Below are 24,222 nucleotides of genomic sequence, written 5' to 3'. Positions count from 1 at the left end.
ATATCTTCTTTTCTTCCTCAGATCCTCCTGTCTCCCTCCTGTAACAACCCTTGTGATGACACTGGGTCCGCTGGGATGATCCAGGATTATCTCCCTGTTTCAAAATCCTAATGTAATCACATCTGCAAAGTCGCTTTGGCCACGTGAGGTACCATATTCACAGGTTCCAGGGATTACCAGTGAACATCTTTGGGGGCCATCATTCTGCCACTCACAACCCTCCACCCAGGATATTCAGACACATCCTGAGCCCTGACCACAAATCTATGACTGTAATGCTGGGTGGTACAATTGTGAATTACATGCGGTTGGGGAAAGATTAGGAACCACCAGTTTATTTATTTATTTGGCTGTGCCAGGTCTTAGTTGCAGCACGCAAGATCGTCGTTGTGGCATGGGGGGATCTTTTAGTTGTGGCATGCAAACTCTTAGTTGCAGCATGCATGTGGGATCTCGTTCCCTGACCAAGGATCGAACCCAGGCCCCCTGCATTGGGAGTGTGGAGTCTTAACCACTGGACCACCAGGGAAGTCGCATGTATATTCAAATCCTGCATCATTTCATCCTACGCTAAGGAAAGTGGAAACTCTTCCATTCACCTCAGAGATGAGTTTCTCTGACCTTCTGAAGAAGTCAGCTTATGATATTAAGTTACGCATATAGCCTTATATCTTTCCTAACTCAGCATTTATTACCTTCAGGTTTCTTTTAGTGAGAGTGGTGAGTACAGAGGCTCCTGCCATGAGACGAGGGCGTTGCTGGCCCTCCTGGTGACATCATCCACCATTCCCTTGGTTGATCATCCTCCAGCTCATCATCCAGGCTCCTCATATAATCCTGACAGATGTCCATTCATCTGAAGGAGGTTCGTGCAACCACCTGCCCTGCCACCCGCTGATCATGCTCCCAGAGCATTTCCTTCACCTGCCTCGGCCCCCACTCCCCTTATCTACCCCAGCACAACTTCCCAGGTCTACCCAGGCCCCACCCCTTTTGTTTTAACATTGCTTCTTTTAATCATTAGTGAAAAAACATTTAATCAAATAAGTGGGAAAAAACACACAGAGATCCTACCACAGAAATATATAGTTTATTTATCTAGGTTCTCTTTCAATCCTTGTCCATATGCATAAATACTTTACCACAAATATAATATCAGTGCACAGACTTTTTGGTACCTGGCTTTTTAAACAGATTATAAGCATTTTCAGGTTTCACTAATATCACTTTTAATAACCAACGAACAAACAAATTAAAATGGCAAATCAACTGAGCGAAAAATTAAATGTTTTTCCAACTGATGTATTCATTAGCGATACTCCCCACTGCTTTTCTTACTGACTTAGGTGCAGGGCGGTCTCCCTGGTCATCCTTTGGTCTTGAGAACTTCATCACTCAAGGCTTTCCACATTCAGTCCGGAATCTCAACCAGGCTCGCTCATGTGACACTGCAGGATCAGGCTGCAAAGGCGATGTCTCTTCACCTGGCTTGAGGGCTACGAGGTAGGCTGTTTCTTCTTGCATTTCACCCCGCTGTGCGTTTTCTGATGCCCTATCAGGTGCGAGCTCTGGGTGAAGGCCTTTCCGCACTTGTTACAGGTGTAGGGGCGCTCGCCGGTGTGAGTCCTCTGATGCCTGATGAGATGGGAGCTCTGGCGGAAGGCTTTGCCGCAGTCCTGACATGGGTAGGGCTTGGCCCCGGTGTGAGTCCGCAGGTGCTGGGAGATGGCCGAGCGGTCGTTGAAAGTCCTTCCACACTCGTGACACTCAAAGGGTCTCTCCCCAGTGTGAACCCTCTGATGCTGCGTGAGGGAGGAGCTCTGCACGAACGCCTTCCCGCAGTCCGGACACACGTAGGGCTTCTCTCCCGTGTGGATCTTTTTATGCACGGAGAAGTACCTGGGGTTCCGGAAGGTTTTCCCGCATTCGCTGCATCGGCACACCTGGCTCCCTTTGTGAATTCGCGTAAACGTGATCTGCTGAGTGCCCCGGGGTAAGGTTCTCCCACAGCTCCCGCTCTCCTGGTCCTTTTCCCTGCTGCAACTCTTCTGATGAAGTTTTACACAGGGGTTGTGTGTCGTCTTTTTGACCCTGGGGTCACGCTTGCGCAAGCGTTTTCTAGGAATGGCCTTCTGAAGGGAAATGTGGCTTGTGTCGGGACCTGTGCTTGCCTGGGGTTTGGGGCTTTCACCGGGTGGCTTCTGAGGGAGAGTTTTTTCCTGAGTGAGCACTACTGGTTTCAACGCTGTGTCCAAGACCTCCGGGGCCCCAGCCTGCAAGGTGTCTCCGGAGGTAGAGGGCTGGGTGTCATCCCTCGAGAATTCCTCCACTTTCAGGTGGCAGGCTGGCTCTTCCTCGGGTGTGCTGGGGTTTGGAGTTAACTGTTTGCTTTCCAGAGTAGTCTCCCACCCTGAAAGAAACACAAAGGTACAGACACTGTAAACAGAAAGTGCTAAAACGGGTCGACAGTACGACATAATTAAATGTCCAGAAGCTGTGTTTTCCAAGTACAGTCATGCACCCTGGGGAGGGAGACTGAAAGCAGTGAAGCAGCAAAGAGCGGCACACCGAGCTTGGGCAAGGGCTGCGGGCGTCTCCCAGCTCTGAGTCCCTGTTCTCATTCACCCTCAGGGTGGACAGCAAATCGGTCCTTCACTGGACCTGAGGCTGCCTCTGTTCTTACGAGCCCCACCCCTCCCAATGTAGTGTCAGCTAGAGGCCCTGGACGGTGCAGGGGACTCGAGGGCATGTCCAGGGCCCAGAGAGGGTGTAAGCCCTGACTCAGAGCCCCCATGGCATCCCAGTCCCGCAAGCGTGGAGGGCCTTACCCACAGAGACCAGGTGTCCAAAGGTCTCCAGCATCACGTCGTGGTACTCGGTCCTCTGTGTCAGGTCCAGCAGCCCCCACTCCTCCCTGCTGAAGTCCACAGCCACGTCCAGGAAGGTCACTGGTTCCTGCAATGTCACACAGCTTGTATTTCAGCAGGAGGGTCAGGGAGTCCTTGCTGGGGACAGAAGAGAGGCTGGCGGGGACATTCCGACAGAGCTCACTGTGCTGGGATGCCCCAGCTTTGGAGGTTTGCTTGGAAACACTGACTGGGGCCTGTAAAAAGTCCAATGGGTCTGCTCTCACAAAACCAGAGTCTGGGGCCCAGGCTGGAGGAAGAGCCCTACTTCACAAGGAACTACAGAGTGCCACAAACAAACCGCCTCTACCCTTTCCCCATGACTTCCCACCGGAGACCACCCCTCGGGCCAGCCTTGCACCTCCCTGGGCATACCCCATCCTGGAACAGCCCCTCCCCATGGGGACAGGGGTTGCCTGGGGCTGGGGTGGCTGCCTGGGCCGCACCATGATGAGTCCTTTCCGAGGAGCTGACCAGCACTCCGGGAGGAAGCGGCTTCCCACCGCCCTCTGTCTGGATCTGGGAGGCATTTTGCCCAAAAGGGGCAGAGCCTGCTTGAGAAGGAAGAGGCTGGAGCCCCTGAATACAGTTGTGCCTGAAGCCTGCACCAGACCACTCATTACAGGAGAGCTGATAAATTCACTCCTACGCTCAAGCCAGATGTAAGCCCCGACCAAGATCACACAGACACCATCACTGGCTGCTCTCTAAGCCTCAACAGTCAGCAAGACAGGGCCAGTCCTATTTCGTCTACACCCCAGCTCTGATGATTTTGAAGCAAATCCCAGGCTTTGTTTCAGTTATAAACACCCAGCTCTGCGTTTCTGAAGGATGAAGCCTCTTTTGTTCTAACTGGGATCCAGCCTTGATCTGGATGCCTGGGCCCGAGGCTGCGAACGCTTGGCCCCTCCCCCTCTTCCCTCCAGATTTCCCGACTCCTGGTCACTGTGCCCTGTCGTGGTCTCCAATGACACTACAGTCGCAGGAGGGCAGGCCTGCCCTTCACACTCAGCACTCTGAAAGGCCTGCCTGTGGGAGGCCTGCAGGGGATGCTGGGACCAGAGAAGGAAAGGGTGACACTCCCCACTCACCTCAGGCAGTGCCTTCACCAGCCTGGTGGCCATGTCCTCCTCCTGCTGAGCTGTGGTCTGGAGAGAGCTGGTGGGGCCCTGGGTGGGCAGTGCTGGGAAGAGATGGCAGCGCAGGGTTAGGTGGGGCAAGGACAGCCCACGTCTATCTCCGGGACCCATAACTTATCGTGCCCCTCATTCTTCTCTCAAAGCCTGTGTCCAAATCCCCATGTGTGTGACCACAGGGCACCACTGTCCCCACTGCGGGTCCCATCCACTCCCCCTCCAAGGACTGTTCCGGACCCAGTCCCTCCCCTGAAGTAGCTGCCTCACCTCCACGCTCACCTCAGCAGCTGGCCTCACACCTTCTCCTCAGAGACGAAGACCCCATTTCCGGCCTCCATGCCCTCCACCCCTTCATCCTTCCTTCCTGCTACACCACGGAGTGGGGAACTTCCCCTGGCCCCAGGACCAGACTCATTCCCCCAAACCCATCTTGATGCAAATTTTACCAAGTTTCTTCCACCTCAGAAAACAGCTCTGCCTGGCTTTATGGCCCCTCTTGACCATGGCTCTTCGATGTCTGACTTTCTTTATGTGTCCTCACATGGTCCTTGGGCTTCTATAATGATGACGCCACCCCACTATCAAGGAGGACACACGATGTGACCCAGGCTGGCCCAGCAGGCCGTTGCTTCCTCCTGGCCAAAATGACTGGATCAGGGATGAACATGGGCCCCCCAGCCAGCCAATCAGAGCCAAAGGGGCATCTGTTGGAACATTTAGGAAAGAGAAATTCCATCCTGGGAGCCCCTACATGGAAACAGTGCCTTTGAGTGAAGCCATCAGAGGCCAGCAGAAGTATGATATAGCAGAGAGGACGAGTCCTGAAGATGAGTGGAGCTGCTGGGTCTAGCCATGCCTGAAGCTGGATCACCCTTGGACTTTTTCAATATATTGTCCTTCTCCCTTGGGCCACTCTGTGTAAGGCTTGTGGCAGTCATGCCCAAGAGGTTCAATGGACATGCTGACCACAAACGCAGGACTCATAGGGTTCCCTGGAAGGCCTCTTTTGTTGTCCCCTGTAACACTAATTGGTTTCATTCACCCCCAAGGTGTGAAACGGACTCACTGCCTTTCATCTCAATGAGCTCAACAACTGCCTCCCTGGCACCTATATTAGTTTCCTGGTGCTGCTGTAACAAGCTGCCATGCCAGTGGCTCAAAATAACACAAATTTGCTGTCTTACAATTACGGAGATCAGAAGCCTGACACAGCCTCGAAGGGCTAAAATCAAAGTGTTCACAGGGCTGCATTCCTTCCGGAGGCTTCAGGGAGAACATACTCCTTGCTCCTTCCAGTTTTTAGAGGCTATGTAAAATACATTGCTCGTGACACTTTCCTTGTATCACCCCTGCCTCAGTTTTCACATCTCCTATTCTGACTCTGACCCTCCTGCCTGCCTCTCATAAGGACCCTCATGACATTGGGCCCATCCAAATAATCCAGGATAATCCGTCCACCTCAAGATCCTTAACTTAATCACACATGTGAAATGACTTTTGCCATGTGAGGTTCAAGGGGTTCCAATGTGGATAACTTTGGGGCCCTCACCCTGCAGACAACAGCACCCCAGACTCGGTGCCTGTGGAAGAGACCACTCCCACTGCCACCTGCCCCTCTCCTTCCCCGCACCTGCTTCTCCAGGAAGCCCTCTTCTCTGAATCCCACCATCCAGCCTCAGATTCCCCCCTCTTCCTCAAGCATCAAAATCAATCAGTCAATCACGCATTCACTCAAGAAACATCTTCCAGGTACCCATCACAGACACAGAGAGCAGGGTCTGCGCTCCACGGAACTCAGCTTGAAGGACATCAAGCCTCATGGAGGCTGGCTCCCAAATACGTCCCGAACCTGTGCCGTCCCCCTGGCCCACCACCACCGTTACCCTCTCTACCCCACACCGTCAAACACACGTTCATTTGTCAGACTCCCATCTTTCTTGCTAGATTGGAGGCTTGTTGAGCTCGGAAGTCCATGAGTCCTGTCTATCTCAGTCACCATTTTATCCACAGCCTCCACTGAGTGTATGATGTTAGAAGGCACACCAGGGGACTTCTCTGGTGGCGCAGTGGTTTAAGACTCCGCGCTCCCAATGCAGGAGGCCCGGGTTCGATCCCTGGTCAGGGAACTAGATCCCACATTCATGCCACGGCTAAGAGTTCGCATGCTGTCACTAAGGAGCCTGCCTGCCACAACTAAGGAGCCCGCGAGCCGCAATTAAGGAGACAACCTGCCACAACTAAGCCCCAGTGTAACCAAATAGTAAAATAAATAAATAAATATTAAAAAAAAAAAAAGAGAAGGCGTACCAGAAATACAACACCTGTGTGACTGATATTGATATAGCAGGGATCCCAGAGGGATGAAAATGAAGCACATTATCTGCTGGCTTCCATCAGAAATGTGTGGAGGGCTCATTAAAGAACGCACGCAGTGCCAGGCCTCACCCAAGGGTTTCAGCAGCTCTGACGTGGGGCCTGAGACCTTCCATTTCCACAAAAGGGTCCAGAGAGGAAGCCATTCTCAGAGCCTTGGCCCAGGGGTAGTGACAGGTACGTCAGCAAGCAAGTATCTAAAGCTCTGATTCATGAACTGGGGTTGGGGGAGGGGGGGGAAGCAGATGCCCTTGGTGTAGATGGAGTGGGCACCAGCCTTCCCCTACCCCTCCCAGGAAGGCTGGGGTTCCTTTGCCCCCACCCTCCAAGATGCCTTCACAGGAACTGCTGTCTCCCCAGTCTTCCACTGCACTCACCTTCCTCCTCAGAGATCCAGGTCACATCCTCCACCAGGACTACTGCCTCCTGGCAGTCCACTGGGTGCTGCGACTCCACCCACATCCGGAGCTTCCTGGGCAGCGCGCCCAGGAACTGCTCCAGCACCAGCAACTCCAACATCTGCTCCCTGGAGTGAACCTCGGGCCGCAGCCACTGGCGGCACAGCTCACGCAGCCGGGCCAGGGCTTCTCGGGGCCCTGCCACCTCCTCAAAGCGGAATCCCCGGAACCTCTGGCGAGCGGTCTCAGGGTCAGTTGGATGCTTATCCAGATGTTGAGTGGGCTCCCTGAGGATGTCTGGGCTCAGGCCCTCATCTTCAGCATAGAGGGCGCGGATCTGGGCATTCCGGGGAAGAGCCACCTCCTCGTTCAGTGTGAGGATTTCAACAACCTCGATCTTCATCAGGGGATTCCCAGCAGGAAAAGGATGGAACTGAGGGTCCAACTGAGCCTCAGGACACTCTATAAGTCAAAAGCAGAGCAAGACAGATGGCCCAAAAATGCATGAAAAGGTGAGCGACATCGTTAACCACCAGGAAAATGCAAGTCAAAACCACTGTGAAATACAATTTCATACTCTCTAGGATGACTATTATCAAAGATGGGTGGTAACAACTGTTAGTGAGGATGTGGAAAAATTGGAACCCTTGTGCGCTGTTAGTAGGAATACAGACTGCTACACTCCTTTGCAAAACAGTCTGGCAGCTCCTCAAAAAGTTAAACACAGAGTTATATCATGATCCAGGAGTTTCAATCAAAGAGAATTGAAACCATGTGTCAACACAAAAACTTGTACAAGAATGTTCACAGCAGCATTATTCATAATTGCCAAAAAGGGAAAACAACTCAAATGTCCATCAAATGATAAATGGACAAACAAAATATGGTCCAGCTATACAGCATGGATGAACCTTGACTACATTATGCTAAGTGAAAGAAGCCAGACACAAAAGGCCCCATACTGTATAATTCCATTTATATGAAATGCCCAATACAGGCAAATATATAGAGACAGAAAGCAGATGAGTGGTTTCCAGATGGGGGAACTGAAGGGCTTTGGGGTGATGGCTAAGGGATACAGGGTTTCTTCTTTGGGATGCAGAAACTGTTTTGAAGTTAGATCATACTTATGGTTGCACAGCCTTGTGAACATAGTAAAAACCACTAAATTGTATACTTTCAAAGGGTGAACTTTATGGTATATAAATTATATCTCAACATAGAAGGAAAAAAAAAGACCAAGAGATAACAAGAATTGTTATGCTGTATATGCCTGCAGCCATGAGGGGAATAGAACCTGATCCCACCTCCATGGGGGCCAAGAACAAGGATGTCTGGGAAAGGCAGGGACGCTGGGTCTTGTCATAGAGTCCACAGAGCATTTGCTGAACAGAACTCCAGGATGGTCCTGAAATGCTAAGGGAAGCTCTCTATAATTCCAAAAAGAAATGCTAATTTTAAATGACTTAGAGGTTTAAAAAAATAAATTAAAAAAAAGTAAATAACACAGACTATGATTTATTTTTGGTTAGATTTCTGTTTTATAGAGTTTTCTTTTTGACCCCAAGCCAATAATCTCCAATCAGAACCTTCTCCTTTTTTCCACTATGAATCTTCCCACTCCCAGCCTGCCTTAGTCTCTACCAAACATAAGGGATGGTGGCTGACCACCTTGCTAGGGTGGGCTCTGAGTAAGTAGCCTCTGCATGTCCTCCTCTGAGTGGTCTTTATTTCCACAACACTCACTTCCTAGCAATGTGGTAAATGATGAAATAAAACTGGAAGACACAGGTAGTGTTAAAACACAGGTCAAGAAAATTGTGAAAGATTCCCATGTAAGCATTAAAAAAATTAATACACTGGTTTTAGGGGGATTATGACAACATAGAAATGTTCCTGTCACATGAAGTAAAAAGCAGAACAGGAAATTACTATTGAATGAGTCCCCCTAAAACCAATTCCCCTGCCGAGTTTATGATTAACCTCTGTTATCCAAAACTTTATCCCCTTTCTTGTCCCTGCTGATCTCAATCCTGTGCTAACTGAACATCAATCAACCAGTGTCAGATGACCAATACTGCTGTGATTGACAACATCATTAAAGTACAAATTCAAGTTATCTCTTCACGGTAATATGAGCTAACAGATCCTGGAACCATGGACCACCTAGCCAGAGAATCCTAAACCAGAGACATGATGACTTCTGAAACCACGATTAAGTAATGTCACAAAACGATGATTAACCCTAGACTCTCAGTTCTTCCTTTAAAACACTCCTAACTCAAAGAGCAAGTTGGAGTGGATCTGAGACTTGTCTCCACGCAATAAACTCTTAGTTTGCTGCAAACTCCTGCTGTCAGAATTTGGCTTTCTATCCCTGGAGCACAGGAGCAACTTTGCTCACACTACTGTGGGAGTAATTACAATTGCGTTAGAAAAAAAAAAAAAAAGACTCAGGAAGCGATTAGGAGCAGCGGCTCCCTGCATACGCTGCCTCTGTGCTTTTCCTCGCCGTCTGCGGTCTCCCAAGCACCTGCCACATCGTCCACCGGGCGCACTTATCAGACAGCGTGGGCTGCTGGGGAGCTGGCTTTAGCTGAGTCCGCGGAGCGCGCCCGGCCCCTCCTCCAAAGGGTGAAGCGGTAAAAGGCCCATGCCCCACCCACCCCGACCCTGAAGCCTCACTCGCTCCTCTCAGAGCTCCAGGAGCGCGGGGCCGCGACTTCCGGCCTGGACGGAAGTGCGTCAGGCACCCTCCTCACTACAATTCCCAGGAGCCTCCACGCCGCGGACTTCCGGCCCCGCCATGTTGAGGGTTTGGGTTAGCCTGCGGCCCTTGGCAGGATGGTGGCTGCTCGGCTAGTGGTGGGGCTTTCGCCTCTGGCCTCCACTCGCGTTCTCTCCCGGCCTCCCCGGCGACGGTGGACGCGTCCTGGGGCGACGCCGACGCAGCCTCCACACACACCTATCCGAGCTGCAGGTCTTCCCCGTTGGGTGACGTGGGGTGAGGGGAGCGCGGCCGCTTTCCCCGAGAGCAACGACCACCCGGATTCCCCACCCACTTTCCTCCCCCGCCCCCACATTCTTCCCCTGTCTCCTTACGGCTTTGTCTTCCCTTCTCGGAAATTCCTGACTGCACACTTCGGGTCGGCGGCGGCCTCCACGGACCTCACGGGCGTCGCCCGTTGCTGGCGCGCTATCCGAGTGAGTCAGCTCGGGGTCAGGAGTCGCCCAGTGCCGGGTGGGGCCGCCCCGCCACCCCAGACTGGCCTTGGGCGCTCCAGGGTTGAAAAACAGGTCCTGGGCCATACTGTGGCTTATCGGCCGCTGCCAGTCACTTCTTTCCTACGTTTAAAGTGACTTTTTCCTTGATAAAAATCATGGCAGGCATTTGATCTCTCACTTCTAACCTCTTCCCCCCACTTCCTCCCAAATAAGGTTTTGAGTTAGTTTCATCGGGAGGCTTGCCCGCCCAATTCATATCTGCGTTATCTTGAGATTACCCTCCAGAAATCCTAAGGAACAGGAAGGGAACTAAATGTGAGCATTTAGTTCCCTTCCTGTTCCTTAGGATTTCTGGAGGGTAATCCCCACCACCACCCGGTCATTCTTGATTTGAAAGCTTAGTTCACTTTTCTTTCACTTACAGCTCTTAACAGCTCTTAAGGCTTGGTTGGAATTTCTCTCTGAGGATAACTTGGGAGATAGGAGTTTATACCAGAATCTCAGCAACACTGGCCTGAGAAGCAGCCCCCACAAGGGGTGGGCGTGGGGCTCCCTAGCGGCTCCGTGTTGGGCCACAGGCACCATTTTGAGCAATAATCATGCATGACACTTAAGAACAAACTTAATTTTCCGTATTGCTTCGTAGCTTTTTAAATTCTGAAATTTCCGTTTTGTACTCCTTGGTTAATCAGAGGAATTTTTATTTAATGCTTTCTCCTTTAAAAAAACCACGTTGGGTCCTTTTTATTCTACTTCATCTCCTCCATCCCCACCCCTTCTCCTTTAATCTTGATCATATATTTACTTCCTCTTATCCTCGGGGGCACCAGGGTGTTTTCTTAGAATCTTGCATTGAATGCTCACTGAAAATGTTTACAGTTTTAAACTGTAGAGCCTTTCTGGGTTTGGATGTCAGGAACTCTGCCGATGTTTTTGGCGCTGAGATTCCAGTGTATCCGCCTTCCCCCTGCTGTAGCAGCCCTTCAGGCGGACACTGGTTCTGCAGTTGTCATAAAGCACCTACAGGGTGCTCTGCAGTATGTGAGATGGCCACAAGCCTCTAAACCCATGGGTAAATGTCATCCTAGGCACCTCAGTCCTCTAACCGTCTCATCTCTTGGACCACTCCCCAAAACCTGTAAGGTAATCCTTACGGCTGTCCGTTCCAGAAAAGTATTCGCCCCACTTGACAGCTGTGTTTACCAGCTAACAAGGCTGAAACTGGATCCCCACCTCACTGAGGCAGGGCTGACTGACTCACCCACTTTCCCACCTACCTGCCTGGGGCTGCATAAAATTATCCCTATCAGCTGCAGCTCCAAGTACTGGCTTTCAACCCACCAGCTGAATAACCCTGGGGGGAATTTGGGCAATTTAGTCCCCTCCCCTGCAACTCCCCTATCTAGCTAGGGGGCTATTACACAAATTCACTGAGCCTTTGGGCAAGGGGCTTAATTGTTCTGGGCCTCAGTTTCCCCTAAGTCCTAAGTGATTAGGGACCCAAAGCCAGTACTGCATGAACAATAGTAAAGGCTGATGGGAGCTGCTGTTTTCTTCTTCTAATTACCGTTTTCTACTCTCATGTTCTCTCTGCTGCTCCTTTCCAGGTAAGCTGTCTCCTTCATAGTGCCCACGTGCCCACTTTCCTAGGGAACGCGGACTGATTAACCAGGTACACTAGGGCTACCAGTCCACAAATATAATAGTAACTAATTACAATGATCTTTTACCAGCTTGTTGGGGGGCAGGGGCAGGGTCAGCTCCCCTCATCCCTGTTGCATACTCCCCTGTCCCTCTTCCTCCTTGTCCAGGATGCCCCCAGCTCTCACCCTTTCTCCTTTCCCCATCACTCTCTTCAGCTCTGCTGGGCACCCTGCTATATCGCCTTCTAAACGTGTCTCCCCCACTGCACCACTAAGGCTGCTAACTGGGTCTCGTGCATTGGAAACCCCTAGGCCAGATCCAGAGGAGGATCTGCCAAAGCCACTTATGACGATCTTTACATCAGTCAAACTCTTTGAATCAGTAACAGTAGCTACCGTTTCATGACAGCCCCCCAGGACCTGGGCTTTTACACCACCACAGCCCCACTAAGCAATAGCATCCAACCTTTACACAAAAGAAATCCAAGCTGGGAGAGGATAGGAACCTGCCCAAGGCCACACACTGGGGAAGGGAGCAGCTGGGATCCAAACCCTCTTCTTTTATGCCCCTTACACCAAAGAGGGCTTCACACAGCAACTATCTTACTTTTCCTCAAACGTGCCCAAATGTGTCTTATCCAGAAGTCATTGCACTTGCCTGTCTGATAGTCTCTCCTAGCATCTCCACCTTGATCTCCTTCCCCATCCAGCTCTCAGCTCTGATGTCATCATCTCAGAGCTATCTTCCTGCCCAGTTCTAAACTAGTATTGCCTACCCATGCTTCCCCGCTCCTTGATAGATACCCTATTGTTTCATTTTTCTTCATAGCACTGATTGCCACCTTAAAGTATCTGACTAATTTCTCTCTCCACCTTCTCTAGAACAGCACTGCCCAGTGGAACTTTCTTTGGTGAAGGAAATGTTCTAGATCTGCAGTGTCCAACACAGTAGCCATTAGCTGCAGGTGACCAGTGAACATTTGAAAGATGGCCAGTGTGACTAAGGAACTGACTGGTAAGTTCATTTTAGTCGGTTTACATTTAATCAGCCACAAGTGCCAGTGGCTACTCTAGAATGAATGTAAGCCCAGTGAGACAGGGGGCCTTTCCACCCTGTTCATCGTGGTGACCCACCCCTATAACAGTACTTGGCATTTTGGCAGGTGCTCAAGCAGTATTTGTTGACACAACACAGCTACTAAGTGCCTTGGTGAACGGTTCACCAAGACATTTGGGCCTTTTAGCCTTATGTTTGGATTTACCCATATTTCAAATTTCAGGAAATCTCACTGGCACTGTGAGTGTCCCATCTGAAGTTACCATGGGAGGATGGCTGTTGCTACAAAGTTCCCATCTTTTACTTAGGAGCCTAAGCAGGCCATGGGGTAAGAGGACACTTGGTTTGCACCCCACCTGCTTCTTCCCAGACCAGCCAGGTCAGGGACTTGCATTCATGCTCCCACAGCAGCACTTCTGTGGAGGACTTATAGGACTTAAGAAAGGGACTTCACACACTTCTAGCCTTTGTAAGCTCTCAAAAGAAGTCAGTGCTTTTACAGTACTTACTTAAGTCTTCCATGGCACTCTAACATAACTTTCTCCAAATAGTGCCTGCTCATTAACAATTTATTCTTAGGTTCCATTTCAAAAAAGTATCACTCACAAAATCTATCCTCTATCTGTGTTAAATTGGTTATTCCTGGTATAAGCCAGAGCTATTCACTTCTGTATTTTGCAATCTGTTGCAACTGCTCAACTCTTATAACTATTTCAGAGGATTAGCTTTTTTTAAAAAAGGTGTTAATTGTTACAAGCTACAAATATTTCCTCCTTTTCAATATTTTTCTCATTTTGTGCTTTGGTGAGAACGATGCTATGTATACATTGCAGAAGAACCTGTTAACATAGCACCCTGTGTTGTCATTGAGTAGCTCATGTTCCATGGAAACTATCTTTTAACAGGAAGCTGGAAAATATTCACTGCCCAGGTCAATATAGAAACACAACTAACTGGCCACTTTGTTCTAAGAAAAAGTTGGTTTTTACATTTCTCCTGGGACCAATTTTGCCAACTTTACACTTTTCCAGAAATCTTTCCATCTATTGTTGGTTCTTTCCTGTACTCAACAAATAATTACTGAGCACCTACGTTGTGGCAGGAACTGGTGACATAGCAGGAAGAAGACAGTCGTTTCCATTTTATAAGCATAGTTACCGGCAGCACCTCTAAAAATGGAAAGTCACCCTCCCACCCAGTTTCCTTCTTGGGAGACAGTTACATTCTATCAGTTTCTATATTCTCCCAATGATAACCAATTGACACATTCATACTTGGTGTGTGTATAGTTTTAAGAAAAAAAACCCATGTACATCTATATATCTTTATATATTTGAAGATATGTATGTTAAAGATATATATTTTAAGAAATACATATTTCTTGGAGATTGTTTCATATCAGTACATAGAGCTGGCTTATTCTTTATAACAGTTGGGTAAAGTACTATAATGAGAACTACATGTATTGCTGAATATCTGAATAGAGTTTCTTTTCCCTGTATAGGTTTTTAGTTTGCCTTTTTTTTATTCTGTCTATCCAGAAAATGGGCTTTTTTTCTTCTTCATTTCTGACTCATTTATTCCTGCTTTTATCTTATTTTCCCTCAGGACTTTTGGAAGTATTTTTTCGCCAAAAAAGGTTTGAGTCAAATGCTTAGTTCATTTACTTTCCTTCTTATTCAATTAACAGTTAAAGCACTTCAGGCTTTGAAATTACTCCAGGGACTGTATCTGGACACCAGAGAGAGTGGTCCCCAGATAAAAGGATTAAGATTACATGGTCCTAGAGAACACATAGATGGATGATAACAGAGAACATAAAGTATTCTTGAATAAAGACTGCACAGTATGTGACCACACCCTGATAGGCTGGATTCCTGCCAAAACATGTTTGATGGTCACTCAAGATTGTAGACTTCTGCACCGTCCCCAAGGATGTGACCCTCTCAAAGTTCTTTGTAGCAGTATCTTAAGATTTCCCTTTATCATCCCTTACCTACTCTCTTGTCTCAGAGCCTGGCCTAGTCTTCAGAGTCTCCTCTTTGAAGATTCCCTCTTGTCTCTTGAAAATTTTCCAACCATTTATTCTCTCAACAGTTTCCTGAGCTAGAAAGTCAGTCATTGTCCTAGAACTGGGGACTTACAAGGGAAACTGAAATAAGGATGCATGCTCTCACCCATGCTACTTAACATCTGTTCTAGATGTTCACATCAGATAGATAATAGAACCCAAATTGGAAAAACAGAATGTTTTACTATATATTTGTACAGTTGACCCTTCATGTCTGACTATACTACGCCACTTTATTTTCTTTTTAAATATGGAACGCTTCATGAATTGTATGTCATCCTTATGTAGGGGCCATGCTAATCTTCTCTGTATCGTTCCAATTTTAGTATGTGTGCTGCCAAAGTGAGCACTGTACTACACCATTTTATATAAGGGACTTGAGCATCTAGTATTTTGGTATCCATAGGAGTCTGAAACAACCCCCATGGATACCAAGGGATGGCTATCCTTATGTGATCAAAGTTTTGCAGAGTTCGCCTTCCTTATGACCTATCTGACATAAAAACAATGAGACGTTTCATTTATATTATTAAGTGTGGTTCTTTTCAGTGTAAGTTTTTCTGTTGTTCTGTCAAATAAGGTGAGAGCTAAGATTAATGATTTGCCTGTGCATATTGCATTGAGTCTACTCTCATATGAGTCCTCTGATCTGAACACAATGAGGACTCCTACTGAAGGGCTTCTTGCCAGTGGGTTCTGTGACTCCTGAAACCTTCCTAACACTAATTATTTTCTCAGACACTCTCCAGTATGACTTCTATGATGCTGAAAAAGAGAGCTATTTCATGAAACCTTTCCATAGCAGTCATGTTCCCATGATTTCAGAGTTCTCAGATATAATTATTTGGTATAAGAATTTTTCCAAATTGAACAGAATTGGAACTTTTTGTCCAGTATGAATTCTCTCAAATCAGACTATATCAGGCCAGAAGCCTTTCCTGCTATGATTATATTCCTGAGATTTCTTCCATGTTTGAGTTGTCATGTTGAAAACTCACGATGAAAAGGATTTCCTCCATTCAGGGTCTCTTGTGTGAGCTTTCTCTTAAAGGCTGAGCTGAGAATAGGCTTTCTCACACTAGTCTTGTTCTTGAAAGAATTATCCTTTGTATAAAACAATTGATTTCCTACATCCCCCACATGTTGGTTTTATATAGCCCATGTGAGTCCTCTCAGGCTACACAAAGGATGAAATCTGGAGAAGAATTTCCTTCTCTTCCTCCCAACAAAAAAATCTTCTTGTACAAGCTATTTTTTTCTATTGATGTTTGTACTAATTTGAGAGTTGCCACGTTCATATTTGCAGGGCTCTTCTCCTGCTTAAATTCTTAACCAGTCAAAAAAAGTTAAATATCCTTCAGGCTTTCCTACAATCATGACCTTCAAAATAGTGTCTTTATTGCTTTCCTAATGTTTAAATCTAGATTATGTCTCAAGCTTTCCACCCAAACCACACATATAGTAATACTTTCTTGAAGAACACTGAGTGAGAAGGTGGAAGATTTGAGTGCCATCAAGTATTTCTCCACATTCCTTATCTTCATAGCATCTCTGCAAATTAGTGCCTTCTTGAAGATGAATACCTGTCTTCAGCATTTATCCAGTCTCCCTTCTACTTCAACCAATGCCTATGCTGCCATTTTTACTGTCATGGAGAGCTGAAGACATGCAAAATGAGCTGCATCAGAGAGGCCTATCTTTCATTCAGTTCCAGTTCTCTGCACTGAGGAGAGGCACAGCTACATTAGTGCTGGGAGAAAGAGACCACTGCAGGAGATGAGAAGTTCTCTTAATAGTAAAGCAGGCCATTCCAAACACCTATGATTCCCATGTTTTTATGTACTGCCTCAAGAGGAGGTCCAGGCAGATACATTCAGCTGGCTTTACAAACCTCTACCTGGGTGTTTCTAAGTCCCCTCTCATTCATACTTCATTAACAGAACCAGTCAAGACATGGGAGAGTTCTAAAAACATTTGGATCTAGGTGAAAGCTATTAGGTAGTTCTTTGTACTAGTCAACTGTTTACCTAAAATTATTTCAACATAAAAATAAAAACCAAAGAAAACCTCTATTTCCACCCTTCAAAAGTCTCTGCCTTTATCAGACTTAACCATGTCAATGACTAATGCCAAAAATTCCAGGGTCGTAATATCGCTGTTATTGTATTTTTAAAATGAAATACTGATACGTTAAAAAAATATATATATAGTAAATACATATGTTACAAAGAATAGTCACAGGAAATCCCCTGAAGCTTTCACCTATGAGTTCTTGGCACCTTCCTTTCCTTTGCTCTCTTGGGTCAATTACTCAACTAGCCCCACTGAATCCACCTACGAATGGGGAGGAGCCAGCTTCTCCCCAACCCTGCTGCTACGCTGTCAGGCCAGGTATTGCCACCTCTTCCCTAGATGCTACCACAGCCTGCTGCCTGCTTCCGTCTGTGCCCTTCCATCTTCACAGAGTGAGCTGTGAAAAGCACACCACACACGTACTCAATGAAAATCAAACCCCCTTCACAGTGGAAGCGCTGTGTGCTCTGCCAAACTTAACTTGCACGTCAGTACACCTCGGTTACCTCCTCCCAGCCCAGTGGGTGACTTTCCATTCCCAGAATGTGCCATGCCTGCTCCATTCTCACAGTAACCCCAAGTGGTGTTTGTATCTGGAAGCTCTTCCCCACCACTCTTACGTCTGCTGACTTTCTTTTCTTCAGGAATCGGCTTAAATCTCACCCCTGCATTGTCACCTGACCAACTCTTCTAGAGTAATTCCCCATTGCTCCCTACTTTACACCATGTTCTTTTTCTTCTCAGTACTTACCACTGTTTGTGTTTACACAGTTATATCTATGTAGCTTGTTTGTAGAAGGCTGTCATCTATTAGACTAAGGAGTCTACAATGGCAGGGATTATGTTAGGTCTTTGGCTTACTACCTAAGTGTACAGTTTTTTGTTTTCGTTTTTGTTTTTATATTGCATAGGACACAAGAGGCCTTCCACAAATATTTGTGAAGTAAAGGGGAAGCAGTGGAAGAAAAAAAATCACATAAAGGACTCTTTGTGACACAGCAGAAACGTGTTAAGCACCTATCACCTCAGGCCTAGCCTGCAATTGTCCTGGTAAGCCTCCCTGCACAAGGTCTCTCGTTCTGGAGCACCACCCCTGAATCTCCTGTCACCTGTCAAGCCAGCTCCCCTGAGATGTGCAGAACCATAGGCGCCCAATGCCCCCCGACAGCAGCTAGATTTAGGAAACTCCTAGACCATCCAGAATTGCATGCCTGGGAGGTTTGCCCACATGGGACTTAAGTTCCAGAGAGGATGAGACACAGACCTAAGCCAGAGCCACAAAGATGGGAAGAGACCTTAGGAGGCTGGATCAACCGGGGGGAAAGAAACCATGTTGGGTGAATACAAAGTGCTTGTGTTGCTGGGGACCTTCCAGGTAAGGTTTGGTTTAGTGACCTGTGCTCATGGTTAGAAGGGAGGTTTTCACTGTAGAGAATGAAAGGAATGACGTGAATATGGAAAAGAAAAAATATTAATGTTGAGCCATCAGGCTAACAAAGGAGTCCAGGAAAGGGGGACAAAGAGTCAGTGAAGACTCTAGTCTATGTTGTGGCAAACAGAAGGTCATCACCAAAGATGGGGCCAGGTGCAGGCTTCACAGCTGAAGACTGCCAGGTTGCTCCGAAGCCACTTTCATGAGAGCAGAGAACAAAGGCGGGCAGAACACCCAAAGTTCTCCTTATAAAGCCAGTACACTCTGATACAGAAGTGTCCAAAAATAACAAAAAGAAGAAAACCACCTACATCCCCAACCTAATTTATGAATATTGATGCAAAAACTCTAAAAAAATAAGTTAGCAGACACCAGCAACACATTACAACAAGGGCACTTCTATGATTATGTCACTGTTAATTGTTCAAATGAGAAAATCCCCATGGTCGCTTTGGAGGGGGGAAATTGGGGCTATTACTAATTTTCATTTATTAGAAAGGGTGAGGTGACTATTTCTTTATCCAGATAAAAACTGATTTGAATCACAGAATCCAGCAGCATGCTTGTCAAAACCTAGAGACTTGCCCTTTTAAGTCTAAGACCGGATACTCAAATCATCACACTCTCAGCCCAGTGTTTTGGAAGTACCAGATATGATGAATGCAATTACATGATCGTACAAATGAAGTAAAATAATACAACTGCCTCCTCCTTTATACTTGCCAGTAAGATGACTTTGTACTGAGAAAATTAGTGAGACTCTAACAAAACTGTTACAAATAATAAGAGAATTTAGCAGCATGACAGGTTCATCTGCAACAACTAAGGAAGACTGCAAGGGATGATTAACCTGAGCAGATTAACAGCAACTACAGTGAACTCCCAGCAGCACTTGGAAGGCCTGACTAGCACAGTGAGGTAAGCACATCTGTACACCTGTGCCAAAACTCAACTGAGACCAGTTCTGCATCAAGGAATGTCTGAATCCAATCAAATGTAAGACACCTTCTAACAAGATTTTCTCAATGAATCCTGATAAGCTGATGGTGAGTTCATTTGGTTGAAAACAGATGTGTTGTTTTTTTTTAAATAATGAGAGGAACTACCATTTATCCAAGTTTGTTGTAAAGTTACAATAAGTACAGCAATATGGTGTTTACTCAGACACTGACAGAGACCATGGGAGCATAAGGGGCCAAGAAGGCCTGCACATGGTGATGACTATGGGAATTAAGTCTGTGATAAAGACGGCGTTTCCAATAATGAGAAGAACCAAGTCAGAAAACGGTGTTGAAAAAACTTGTGCCCCACATCATATACACAAGGAAACCCAGTTATAGGAAACAGCTACCCCCCCTCCACAAAAATACCAGAATTGACAAAAGTATTGGTACAACCTGCCTATGTATGACATGAAACCTAGAATAGGAGTAAAGACAGATTTGAAAGAAAAAATATCTGAAATCATAAAACTTCTTTATGGAGACTAAATAAAGGTAAAAGATAAATGTTGGGGCTTCCCTGGTGGTGCAGTGGTTGAGAATCTGCCTGCTAGTGCAGGGGACACGGGTTCGAGCCCTGGTCCAGGAAGATCCCCACATGCCGCGTGGCAACTAGGCCCGTGAGCCACGGCGACTGAGCCTGTACGTCTGGAGCCTGTGTGCCACAACAAGAGAGGCCGCGATAGTGAGAGGCCCGCGCACTGCGATGAAGAGTGGCCCCCGCTTGCCACAACTAGAGAAAGCCCTCGCACAGAAATGAAGACCCAACACAGCCATAAATAAATAAATAAATAAATAAAAAGGCCAAGCATTTGAAGCCCTTTAAAAAAAAAAAGGTAAATGTTGGACTGGTATTTGCAGTATTAACATCCATAACATATAGTATATAGAGTCCTCCTGACCACACACATACAAAAGACAAACCAAATAGGAAAAGGGAAAATACATAAACTAACAAAAGCGAAAATACAAATGATCTGTAAACTTATGAAAATACGTGCAACTTCATGAGGGAAATATGAACTAAACTGAACATATCTTTTCCCATCAGATCTGAAAATCTTAAAAGAGGACTATAAATCGCTGGTATCTTATGAAAAGGAAAAGCTCTCATGTTCTTGAGCAGCTATATGTATTTTAAAAGATCTTAGCAGTTTGTTGCTACCAGATTTTTTCACTTACATCTTGGTTGATTCTAAGTTCCATTTCTAGAAATCCTTACCTACAAAAAACCAACTTGAGTGCAAAAAAAATATGCAAGGAAGTTTTTTGCAACAACTTGAATGTCCATCAAGAGTGAAAAAATCAGGGCATCCCTGGTGGCGCAGTGGTTGAGAGTCCGCCTGCCGATGCAGGGGCCACGGGTTCGTGCCCCGGTCCGGGAAGACCCCACATGCCGCGGAGCAGCTGGGCCCGTGAGCCATGGCCGCTGAGCCTGCGCGTCCGGAGCCTGTGCTCCACAACGGGAGAGGCCACAACAGTAAGAGGCCCGCGTACCGCAAAAAACAAAGTAAAAAAATCAAATGTGGACTACACTTGCATTTGTTAAAATGAATGATGCAGACCTGTCTGCACTGAGTATGGAAACACCTCCCAAAACAAACATATCCATAAATGTAAATGTATCTAAAAAATCTAGCCAGAGACACACACCAGTTACTGGAGATGACAGGATGGAAGGGCAGTTAGACAATGAGTGAAGCAGGGTGAGGGAGCCCCTGTTGCCAACATGGCACCGGCAACAGGTTCATGTTCATGTTCAACCAAGCAGTACACCCTGATTCTGAAGCCAGAGGAAAATGCAGGGCTTGATTCAGCATGTCTGCAGCTACTCATCACAACACCCCACTGGGGGTTTTCCCCATCCACCTCCTTTTCTAAGACACTAGTTCCTCACTAACCAGGACTCCCGTGCCAGGACTCCCATGTGCCTGGTTCTCACCTGAAAAGGTGTCTCGAGGAATTCCTCTCTCCACCGACCAGAGCTCTTCCTCCTCCTCTAACTGAGATACCACATCTGGCTTGGAAAGCTGATGTTCTGCCCAAGGGAAAAGAGACAGTGCTTGGGGCGGGGGTCTGTGTTTGGGAGAAAATACTTTCCTGCTGTAGCGATTCTGTCCCTGTGTTCTCCCCTGCTAGGGCATGACTTCTGGTCTAGGGCAGTGTTAATAACCCTACCCATCCCATTTGCCAGCTGCTTGCTTTTCTGGACTCCTTTGCCAGTAAAGGAGGCACTGGGACCTGGTTTTGGCCAGCAAGACACAAAGGGAAGTTTGTCAGCTGGGGGCCTAAGGCATTTTTATTTTTCTTTGTATGACAGCTGTAGAAAGAGAACTAGCCAGGGTTGCCGTCTCTCCTTCTTTCTGCCTTGAACATGGACATGATGCTTGGCATCACGGCCATGCATATACTAACCTAAGAATGGAAAACTTCACGCTAACCATGGAGAGATGGAAAGGATGAGGGTCTCTGATGATACTCCTGAGCTGTCAGACACAGACACCCCGTCCTGAAATTCTTGTTACAAACACAGTAAACATCCACTGCGGCATCTGGAAACATTCCTGATAGACCCACCTCCCTGGTATTCAACGCCTCTGACGGATGGACTAGGTAAAGCTTCAGAAGTTATATGTGAAATTGCCCTTTTCCAATGGGTACAAAGTAAAGCCCTCTCCCTCAGGCTCCAGGGCCTTGACATTTGAACTCGGATCCCTGCAGGCTGAGCCGAAGCAGACACACACTTCAGAGGCACCACATTCGTGCTGCAAAGCGCAGATCTTTATTGACACAGAGGCCATCCTTACCCACTGAGACAAGGTTCCTGTAGTTCTCCAGCAACACCTCCCTGTACAGGGACTTCTGTTCGAGGTCCAGCATTCCCCACTCATCCGGGGTAAAACCCAGGGTCACATCTTCAAAGATCACTGGTTCCTAAAACCCACAGGTGCGTGTTCAGCCAGGGCCTGTTGTCACCCATGCTGACAGGAAGGGGAGGCTGACTGAGCACATGTAGGCACAATCAACATGGTGACCTGAGCATTCCAGGTGTGTCTCATCATGAGTTCCTGAATTTGTCTGAAACAGCAAACCCAAGCTTGACCCTATCAGGTCACAGCAAGGAAGACAACCCATGAGGCTGGAGAAGGTTTTTCATTCTCTGAAAACCTCTCCATTTTTTGTTGACCTGGGGATTCCAACATTTGTATCAGTGTGTATACCTCCTGCTAGGAGATTGTGTGAGCTGAATGATCAAACCCCAGCCTTCAGCCCCCACCCACTTCCCATACTGCTTCTACTTCCTTCACCTGTCAGGGATTCATCCTCAGCTCTCTTCTCTCAGGGACTAAGCTCTAATGCCAAAGTACTGTTTAAATATAAGCCTGATCCCTGCTTAGACCTGACAATGCATACCCCCATCCCACCCCCAGTTTAAACGGTAAATTAGTATCCCCCATACTTGGACCTCTATTCTAACCACTCCCTTGGAAAGTAACTTGTTATCACTCCACTCACTAGGGTCTCTTCTTCCCATCCACTCCCCCTCCCCTTCCCCTTCCCGAGATGCTACGGGGCCCGGGGGCATCTCAGGGAAGGTGGTGTCCCACCATCAGCCCGCCACCCCCGCTCCCAAATCCAGGGGTAGACTCAGAAACTCATAAAGAAGCCTCTACTCACACGGAACCAGGCCGTCGGAAGCCCGGTGGCCATACCTTCCTCTTCCTCAACGTGTCTCGTGGGAGTGGGCAGAGTCCTGAGAAGGTCGAATTTGGGAGGTGGGAGGGGCATGAGCGCTACGCCAAGGCCCCCCGCCCCCCTCGGCCCAATCAACAGGAAATGACAAGTCCATTCCCCACCTCGGAAGACGCCCTAAAGGAATGTCTCCACCTGCTCTTGAACACGCAAAGGGACGGTTTCCCGCCTTCCTCACCGAGAGGGAATCGCCCCCCGCCCCCGTCTGCCCGCAAACGCCGGGAGGGGGTGGCCCCGCCCCGCGTCCTCTGGGCCCCGAGTGCCCGACTCCCACTGCCCCTAAAGGCCACACGGCGGAAGGACGGCAGGCGAGGCTGGCTCTGGGCTGCTACGATTGGTATGGTAGGGGCCGCGGCTCGGCACTCCCCGCGGAGCGGCCCTAGAACTGAGCCCCCGACGGGCGCAAGTTTCCCGCCGCACTCACCCCGCGCGCAGCGCACAATGGCGCCCGTCGGCCCGCGGCGAAGTGCGTCAGCGCGCCGGCCTGGACTACAACTCCCAGGCACCCCCGCGGCGCGGTGTGCCCCACCTAGCGGGCGGCGGCCATTTTGGCCGACCAACTCGGGGCGGCAGGCGAAGCCCAGGCGGGGGAGAGCGCCCTCGGCGGTCCCGCTGGGCAGGAGGAGGCCTTGGGAGGGGCAAGTCAGGCCGCTGGGCCACAGAACCTGGGTGGGCGACGACGCAGGCCGGGAGGGATCCACACCCTGCCACGAGGGCTGCTAACGCATGGGACCGGCCGGAAGTGGATAAAGGGAAGCTTGGGAGGGGCAGGGCCGGAAGTGCTGAGGGGCGGGGCGAGCTTCTGCTCACACCCAACGTAGGGGGAGGCGAGGCGGGCCGGAAGTGGGGAGGGGCGGGGCTAAAGTCTTGCCAAGTTCTGGGAAGAGGGCGGTGCTAAAGGTGCGTCCACGTCTAATGGAGAGGAAAAAGGGGCGGGTTGGGAGGGTGGGAAATGTTCTGGAGACGGGACTGAAATCAGCCAGAGGTCCTGGGAGGAAAAGAGGGACGGGCCTGCCCCAAAGTGTGCAGAGGTTGAGACTAAATGACTTCCAGGCCCAGGGAGGGGAGTGGGGGTCAGGACTGTCTACTCAAGTTGTGCGAAGGGCAGGGTTAAGTGGACCCAAGACACAGGGATGGGGGCGTGGCTGTTGTCT

The 24,222-nt window shown here is 48.3% G+C and overlaps 2 protein-coding genes and 1 non-coding gene across 10 annotated transcripts in view; 1 reads left to right on the top strand and 2 right to left on the bottom strand.

The window, feature by feature from the left end:
• Nucleotides 1-1,068: 1,068 nt before the first annotated feature.
• Nucleotides 1,069-23,751, bottom strand: ZNF274 (zinc finger protein 274). 8 transcript variants are annotated; one of them, XM_033411774.1, is made up of 8 exons: nucleotides 23,734-23,751; nucleotides 22,994-23,069; nucleotides 22,123-22,249; nucleotides 21,258-21,353; nucleotides 6,793-7,275; nucleotides 3,998-4,089; nucleotides 2,829-2,955; nucleotides 1,069-2,410 (listed from the first exon to the last, which is right to left on the bottom strand). In XM_033411774.1, exons 2-8 carry the CDS (start codon nucleotides 23,024-23,026, stop codon nucleotides 1,497-1,499), a joined length of 1,872 nt encoding a protein of 623 aa, XP_033267665.1. In that variant the 5' UTR covers nucleotides 23,027-23,069; nucleotides 23,734-23,751; the 3' UTR covers nucleotides 1,069-1,496. The 8 variants fall into 8 exon arrangements, with proteins under 8 accessions (XP_033267665.1, XP_033267664.1, XP_049559216.1 ...); XM_033411773.2 differs by lacking the exon at nucleotides 23,734-23,751 and adding an exon at nucleotides 23,493-23,662; XM_049703259.1 differs by lacking the exon at nucleotides 23,734-23,751 and adding an exon at nucleotides 23,173-23,482.
• On the bottom strand, nucleotides 15,054-15,159 carry LOC117197958 (U6 spliceosomal RNA). Its single transcript, XR_004478867.1, has one exon. It is a non-coding gene; the product is annotated as a U6 spliceosomal RNA (small nuclear RNA).
• Nucleotides 23,510-24,222, top strand: part of ZNF329 (zinc finger protein 329) — a 31,762-nt gene continuing 31,049 nt past the window's right edge. Inside the window, exon 1 of the mRNA XM_012538007.3 lies at nucleotides 23,510-23,534. Coding sequence (XP_012393461.2) covers nucleotides 23,510-23,534 — 25 coding nt within the window. The remainder of the gene's footprint in view (nucleotides 23,535-24,222) is intronic.

Source organism: Orcinus orca, chromosome 20, assembly GCF_937001465.1.
Source record: "Orcinus orca chromosome 20, mOrcOrc1.1, whole genome shotgun sequence".
Lineage (NCBI taxonomy): Eukaryota > Metazoa > Chordata > Mammalia > Artiodactyla > Delphinidae > Orcinus > Orcinus orca.
Note: the sequence above shows the minus strand (reverse complement) of the source record. Positions and strands in the feature narration are given on the sequence as shown.